This window comes from Nanorana parkeri, unplaced genomic scaffold (genome assembly GCF_000935625.1).
Source record: "Nanorana parkeri isolate BGI_ZX_2015 unplaced genomic scaffold, ASM93562v1 scaffold1226, whole genome shotgun sequence".
NCBI lineage: Eukaryota > Metazoa > Chordata > Amphibia > Anura > Dicroglossidae > Nanorana > Nanorana parkeri.
Genome location: NW_017307494.1, coordinates 12,076 through 20,152, shown reverse-complemented (window position 1 = coordinate 20,152; position 8,077 = coordinate 12,076). Strand labels below are relative to the sequence as shown.

At 43.9% G+C, this 8,077-nt stretch overlaps 1 protein-coding gene across 2 annotated transcripts in view; it reads right to left on the bottom strand.

Annotated features, from left to right (window-relative positions):
* Positions 1–8,077, bottom strand: part of CPSF3L (cleavage and polyadenylation specific factor 3-like) — a 28,323-nt gene that overhangs the window by 11,248 nt on the left and 8,998 nt on the right. For both annotated transcript variants that reach the window (XM_018568672.1, XM_018568673.1), the window contains exons 3-9: positions 7,802–7,899; positions 7,611–7,684; positions 6,293–6,521; positions 4,444–4,542; positions 3,423–3,457; positions 2,895–3,033; positions 1,112–1,176 (exon numbers count right to left, since the gene is read on the bottom strand). In XM_018568672.1, the coding sequence (XP_018424174.1) occupies positions 1,112–1,176; positions 2,895–3,033; positions 3,423–3,457; positions 4,444–4,542; positions 6,293–6,521; positions 7,611–7,684; positions 7,802–7,899 (739 nt within the window). The remainder of the gene's footprint in view (positions 1–1,111; positions 1,177–2,894; positions 3,034–3,422; positions 3,458–4,443; positions 4,543–6,292; positions 6,522–7,610; positions 7,685–7,801; positions 7,900–8,077) is intronic.

Below are 8,077 nucleotides of genomic sequence, written 5' to 3'. Positions count from 1 at the left end.
TGTGGATTTGGGGTTCTTGGGGTTTTCATGAGCTGTAAGCCATAATCATCACAATTATGACAAATCACGGCTTGAATTATCTTGCTTTGCATGTAATGAGTCTATCTCATATATTAGTTTCACTTTTTAAGTTGCATTAGTGAAATAAATGAACGATATTCTAACTATTCGAGTTTCACCTGAAATAATCTCTCCCTTAAAGTGCCCATACACTGCACGATTCTCGTACGAGAATCGCGGGAAATCCCGCGATCGTACGAGAATCGTGCAGTGTATGGAAGGCGTGCAACCGTTTCTACTGTACGGTTGCACATCTTCCGTCAAACCAGCATGCTAGAAAACCCGCCGGGAATCGTACGATTCTCGTCGAGTTAGTGGCCTGCTGGTTCGACAACTGCCGAACGGGCCGCTGTGCGCACACTGCCCGTTTGCAGTCATCGTAAGCCCGCCCCTCATTACAGTCATCGTAAGCCCGCCCCTCAGGGGGGCGGGCTTGCGATGATCAAGAGTACGATCTGCCTGTCCAAGATGGGCACATCGTACGTTTTTTTTAAAGTACTTTACAACCATCGCAAGACTAAGGTCTTGCGATGGTTGTACAGTGTATGGCCACCTTTAGATTAGGTGAACTTCCAGCCAAAAATGCTGACACAGTCTACTGCTCTACCTACCAGAAGAAATTGTAATTCTGTGCAGCCAATCTCGTGGCATCCACACATTTACCACAATGAACAGGTAGACAGCCGACACATGTACTCTCTGATTAAGCAACGAGTCTTCCTTGGTTTGCAACTCACTTCCTATGCCACGTCTCTTCCTGCAGCCTTGTGGTTGGCCAGTGGATCGGCATCGTCACTTCTGTCCAGTGACCCAGGAAGTAGGAGAGCGATTTCACTGACTAGTAGGGTGTGAAAATCAAAACCCAAGGCTGCATGGAACTGAGAATTCATGTTGTATGACAAAATGGTTGCTATTGGCTTGTGCAATTATATTAGAAAGTCTTCACCCAGACATACTGGACTCTATACTGAAATCTGTCAGCAGATGTGCTTAATTATTGACACAATCCTTTTAAACGTATCTAGATTTATAAATCACAAAGAAATGTTACCAGAAAGTCTCCAGCAAGATGCAGAGTTCCTGAGCTCTCCCCAGAGCAAACACGGGAATGAGAACCTGCAAACAGAAATGGAGATCTGTGAGTCCAATCACAAGCCCAAATAATGCCAATTACACCTCTATCACAATGCCCAAGCACACGCTGTTGTCAAGCTATGGACATATACTCAAAGAAACTTTCTATGGTCTATTATGTAAACACCTTATGAATAAATGGAAACATTCTGACCTGTGGAGATCTACAGATATCGTGAAGCACCTGCACCGCATACAGCGCCTCAACCTATGTCTACATATGTTCAATATACTGAACGAGGAAATATTCTCGAGCGCTGGTGTTATTGCATCTAACCTGTGGAGATGTACCACTCCAGAAAAAAACGGCTCATAGTATGTCGCCATACCTAAACACAGTATATGTGGAATGAAACAGTGTCCATGTAATAACACACATGTCCTGTGCTCAATCTCACTTCACTTGGCAGGGGTATATAATGACAACAGCTATGTACATACATTATATTGTAACTTGTTGGAAAATCAACAGCTGGTGTAAGAAAATCAGTTTATGATCATCATATATACAGTGCATGGTCCTGCACAGTTTTGTTTTAAGCATGCGTTGTCTAGCATAAAAAAATATATACACAGTATATTGCATGATACATATTGTTTCCATTCATGCATAAGGTGTTCGATAGATTTGCATATCCCTAAGTCTTAATGAGCTGTAAAACAAACCCTCACTTACCTCTGTAGCTGCCGGCACTATGGAGCAATTCATCCTCCTTTATTGCCTACAAGAAGAATCCCTGTGTAAGCTCAGAGTCATGCCCAAGTGACAGCACTAAGTGCCTGAGCAGCCAAGTAACAGGAACCAGCAGAGTTGGGGGAAGAAGTGGAGTGAGTTGTATGCTTCCCCATACTTGGAAGTACTAGAGTTCTTAGGCAAATGGAGTCCAGCATCATCAAGCTCTTGCCTACCCATCCTAACTATCCCTGGCCAGCCCCATTTATTCATTGGATTTCAGTACTTTTAGGGCCTGTTCACATAATATCAGGTCCTGATCAGGTGCAGATCTGCAGGCGCGGTGCTACTGATGCAGTGCGTTTTTGCCGCGTTTTTGATGCGTTCCAGTACAAAAAACTTTTTTTTTTTTTTTTTGCTGGAGTGGGGCTGTCAGTATGTTAACTGCAGTGCGTTTTTGACGCGTTTTCGGTATGTTTCCTGACCGTACAAAATGTGACATGCAGTATTTTTTCTGTCGTTAACCTGAACGGACTGCGCACGTGAGAACTGTAGCCCATAAAACACAGAGATAAATTGGGATGCATTTTTAGTGCAGGAGCGTACGGATCTGGTCAGCACAGAAAACGGACGTCGTGTGAACAGGCCCTCAATCATGAAAGCTCAGCATCATGTGGGTGGTACTACAGCTTTCTGTTTTCAGGAAACCATGTACAGCACCCTGCCAGCCCCTCCCACCAGCCATGATGTGCGTGCATTGCACAGAGATCTAGTGATGAGGTATCTGGGTTCTAAAATAAGTTGTGTAATGAGAACACAAAAGGTTTTATTTAGTTACCTCATTACCAGGTTGATGGGGGGGAGGATCAGGGAGGGCAAAATACACCCACAATAAACTTCATCTTTAACATGTTTTGCATAGACGTTTAACAGTGAAGAGGTGAATGTAACACAATTCTAAAGAGACAGTGGTGGGAAGAAAACAAAAATGTCACAGGTAGGAAAATGTTACAGAGATCAGCATTACCTTTCCACCCTTTTCTACAGACTCGTGGACCTTCTTCAGAAAGTCTCTCTCTCGACAACGTTTCGAGTCTCTGATAGTTGTAGCATATGTGGATTCACTAATGAGCAGGTCGGGACGGCACTTGTCAATCCAGGCAGCTCTGAAAGAAATGGACTTTAAAAATTAAATCTGCCATCTCAGGTCTCCACCCCCTTGTAGCCCCCCTTCCCTGTAAACCCCTTGTAGTAATATAGCCCCCCCTTTCTCTGTACACCCCTTGTAGTAATAAAGCCCCCCCCTTCCCTGTACACCCCTTGTAGTAATATAGCTCCCCCTTCCCTGTACACCCCTTGTAGTAATATAGCTCCTTTCCCTGTACACCCCTTGTAGTAATATAGCTCCCCTTTCCCTGTACACCCCTTGTAGTAATATAGCTCCCCCTTCCCTGTACACCCCTTGTAGTAATATAGCCCCCCTTCCCTGTACACCCCTTGTAGTAATATAGTCCCCCTTCCCTGTACAGACACATACACACTACATAGTTCTTACCCTAAATGCCGATCTGGAGTCATGTTGTAATCTCCCTTGAAAAAAAATAAAAATCATGATATTATTAAAAAAGAAAAGTATACATGTATTTGTAGTCAGCACAGATTTTGTGATCACTACATTTTATATTATCGTGTATATATATATTTTTTTTCCACGTTATTACCTCAGTGTTTGGTATACAGCACAGTTTACGTCTTTCTTTTGGTTATATTTAATATATTTGTAGATTAACCCCTGGAAACAGCTCTGTATTTGACTCTGCCTCACCTAACCTGCTTAGCGAATACCGGGAGATCAGCCACACAGGGGGTGAATTGTTTTTACTGAGTCAGCTGACACACAGACTTCCATTTTGAGAAGAAGCACTAAAGAACAATCACTATTGCATTGCAAAGAAGGAAGCAAAGCCTGTGTATGTAATGAAGAAATCGGGCTGTACCCACGTACAAACAGAATTACAAACTGTACATGAAAAAAAGCTTTTTAAACATGAACACACTTTGATCATTTACATTAGGCTGCTAGATTTTTACATGTTAACCTAAACAATATTAAAAGAACTCTTCTTATAAGAATGTCATGTTTAAATGAATGGAGACAGGGGGAGTGGGCAGACAGCTTCCAGGCTTACATCGGAGGAATGGACAGTGATCAGACAAGGTTTTCAAACATTTACAATCACTCTCCCTCCTCTTTCCCAAAAGCAATTGGCTGATTGGTGTCTGCTTCTGCAAGACATGAAGTCTGGCCAGCTATAATGTATAATCCACTAAAGGCACTTACAGTATATGTAAATAAATCAATAAATGGGATTTTTAAAAAGGTGCCAAATAAACAACTATATTTAAAATAGCTTATCATATTTATACAAATACTAATCATCACATAAGAATAAAGTTTACTAGTGATACGAGTATTTGTAGTAATTAAAACTCATTTATTATTTAAATGTGAAAATACTGAATGTGGTGCCTTGATTGCACACCGGTCCAACATATTGAAGAAATGGGTCACTTACTGTATAGACAACAGACTCCGAGCCAACTTTAATCTGGAACATGGCCGCACCCAAGACATGTCCAGCATAGTAGGCTTTAATTTCCAATTCATCATCAACCTGCAAAGAAAGACAGAAGACAAAGACCATCAAACTAAGAAAGAAAAATGCTACTTTTGATTGGTATATATCCTCTATTTAAAAGGAGAACTATGAGGTGAGTGCTTTTCACTCACCTCATACGGTAGTTCTAGCCAACCTGTGACAATGAGACTGTCACAGGTCGGCTCAGTAGATCAGGAGGTGAGCGAACACATACAGGCGTTCGCTCACCTCTCGATCCTGTCACAGCTCTCTGCCGTGACAGGGGAGGGGCTGGATTCCCCCCTCCCCGATCCGCCAGCGCTGACTGGCGGAACGGATGGGGGAGGGGGCGGGTACAGCTGGCTCTGCCTCTAGATAGCACAATTGTCGGGATCCGCTTCAGCTGCGGAGCAGCTGCTCGCGGTATACTGCGGCGTCTCAGTATACCGCGAGCTACAGCTCGCGGTATACTGAGCCTAGGGTGATGGGAGGACGCTAGTTTGTGTCCTCCCGTTACCCTAAGGAGAACTATGGGGAAAAGACTTAACCCCATAGTTCTCCTTTAAAGGCGAGCCCAACCACATCAATTTAAATACTGTGTAGTTAGCATAGCATTCTGTATCTCGATCTCTAAGGCTCCCGAGGGGTAAGGTATACCCATCAGATTCCCCTGTCAGAGACAGCTACTGCGTGTAAAATGATAGTATCAAGTTACTCAGGAAAAGAATAAATAATGGGTGTGTCCACCTGCAAGACAGCAACTTAGAGCCGCTGATCGGTTGTATGTGAAACAGCCGTTAACGGCTGTAGTAACGACCGGGTCTTTCCTGCCCGTGCAGAAAAAAAATGCCGTAGGGAGACGGCAACCCACTGATGCGAGTCTGCCGTCCGTCCGTTTTTTCTTAACGGGCGGACGGCAAGAGGTTAAAAGAGAACTATGGGGTAAGTGTTTTTCCCCATAGTTCTCTTAAGGGTCACTGGAGGACATAAACCAACTTGCTCCCGTGACCCAAAGCTCAGTATATAGCGAGCTACAGCTCTCAGTATACTGAGACTGCCGCATCCGGGACGGATCCCGACAATGCTGTCGAGATCCACCCAGCTGCGTGAGTGACAGCCTATCTAGAAGCAGTGCCAGCTGTACCCACCCCCCGTCCGTTCCTCCAGTCAGCGCTGGTGGATCGGAGCGGGGAATCCCTGCAGGGAGCTGTGAATGACAGTCACCGCTCTCTGCAGGGAGATGATCGAGAAGTGAGCGAGCGGCGGTATGTGTTCACTCACTTCCGGATCTATCGAGCTGACGTGTGACAGTTTCATTGTCACACGTCGGCTCGAACTCAGAGGCTGAGTGATTTTCACTCTAGTTCTCCTTTAAGTGCTGTAGTAGTATGGCGCAAAGCATGATCTAGAAGAACTTGCCACAGGGGATCCCTCAAGAATGATTGAACCCAAAAGCTGGAACAGCAGCAATTCTAGGCAACAAGTGAAGCCAATCAGGGAAACGATAATGCTAGCCAGCTAAAACTGCAACTTTGCTAGAATCAAAAATGATCAATTTACTTTTATTCGGGTTCTTTGTAATATATTGAAGCCAGAGTTCACTGAACCCCCCACATATGGGTCTGTATGGAACATTAAAACAGCAGCAGGTCAGGCAGCCTTCATGTTATTGGGAAAATGCAAGTCTCAGCAAGTCATCTGCTGCCAGAACATGCTGGAACTAGTAATCCATCAGGAACTGATGTTCCATAGACTGCCCATAGCTATTCCACAGTTTCCATCTCACCTGCACAGTCTGATGGAGGTTGACAGCCACCACTTTCTTCATGCAGTCTTTAATCATCTGGGAGGTAAAGAAGTTGGTTTCCCCTTTCTTGTCCACAGTGATCTTCCTGTAATCTTCCAGCAGGATGGGGCAGATGGCCTTGGTGGGGTGAGTCATGTAAATGGGGCCATCAAAGCCAACCATTTCACTCATGTAAGGCAGAGCGCCACAGTGATCCAGGTGGAAGTGGCTACAGAAAACAGATAAGCTTAACTTAACAGAGCGTGTTGTAGTATGAAGGAAAAAGGCAAACAAAAAAGCAGGCCACGGTAAAGGATTCTCTTAATAGGTCCCCCACCTTACACTTGCCTTCCTTTTATTTTCTGAAGCAAAGCAAAACTTGGGAAGTTTGTGAAAACCCTAAATATGGATGTAACTTGAAACATGGTCAGAAAGGTAAACTTAGCCTATAACACCCCCACATTGGCAACTTTGGAGGAGAATGATCCTGGATGTCCTGGGGGCCCACGTACAACTTTCATACTCCCGCAGTAAACCAAGATAGTGTGAATGGTCAAAACTATGCACCTGCCTGTTGCTTCACAAGGAAGGATGTACTTGTAGGCAGTTGGTGCCTACTGGGCCATGGAAATACAGGCAATATAAATGCCCCAGGCTTCTATGTGCCTATTATAGTTGTTAATAATGTCAATCAAGGGGATGGTGCAAAATAAATTGATGTCACCAGCACACCAACAATATTGCAGTCCAAAGTGTTTGTTTATTGGAACGTCATGTCACCCAAACTGGCACTTTCGGGGCCACGCAGGGTCCCCTTCATCAGGCTCAGCAATGACCCTGCATGGCCCCGAAAGTGCTAGTTTGGGTGACATGACGTTCCAATAAACGAACACTTTGGACTGCAATATTGTTGGTGTGCTGGTGACATCCATTTATTTTGTACTGTTTGGCGGCGCCATCCGCAGTCACTGCGAGCACACCCCCATCATCTAATTTGGGGTTTACTGGTAAGGAGTGTGACAAGGTATCTTTTTGTTTGTTCAAGGGGATGGTGGACACAAAGGCTGCTACTTTGTCTAGAGCTCCATTATTCCTCAATTCATCTCCAATGCCAGACTTTTGTGATCTCTTCATATACTAGCAAGAACCACGCTACAGGTATAAACACCATAAGGCACTAAGACTTTCCTATTGGAATACTTTGACATTTTCTGTTGTTTAATGAGGTGACTGGTTCTCTTTATTTCAAATGCTGTTTATGCAAAAGCTTCAGGATAGCCATAATTTAGGAAAATTGTTTTCTTGCCACTTCAATTACCTGATGATAACGCAATCCAGAAACTCTGTGAGACGGCCATTTTGTGTGATGTAAGAGAAGTCTGGAAACCGCCGCTTTAATAAAAACAAAACAAACCAAAGAATAATTACTACTGCAAGAATCTTCTACTACAGTGCTAATTCCACACACACATGTAACATTCATCAGAGGTATCACATGTGAACACTTACATCATCATTGTATCCCATGTGCATTCCACAATCCAGCATGACATTCTTCCCTCCAATAGACACCAGGATGCAGCTGCGGCCAACATCCTGACCAGCGCCTGAGAAATTCAGAATACAGAACACAGGAGATTAGTCCAGCCATGAAGAGAGAACACATGTAAGTTTCGGTGCAGTTAGTCATTGCATGAAGATTTTTAATGGCAAAAACAAAATGGAAATAAAAATGCGAATACCTAAATCCTATCCCTCTAAATTATCTCACTTGATACTTAACCC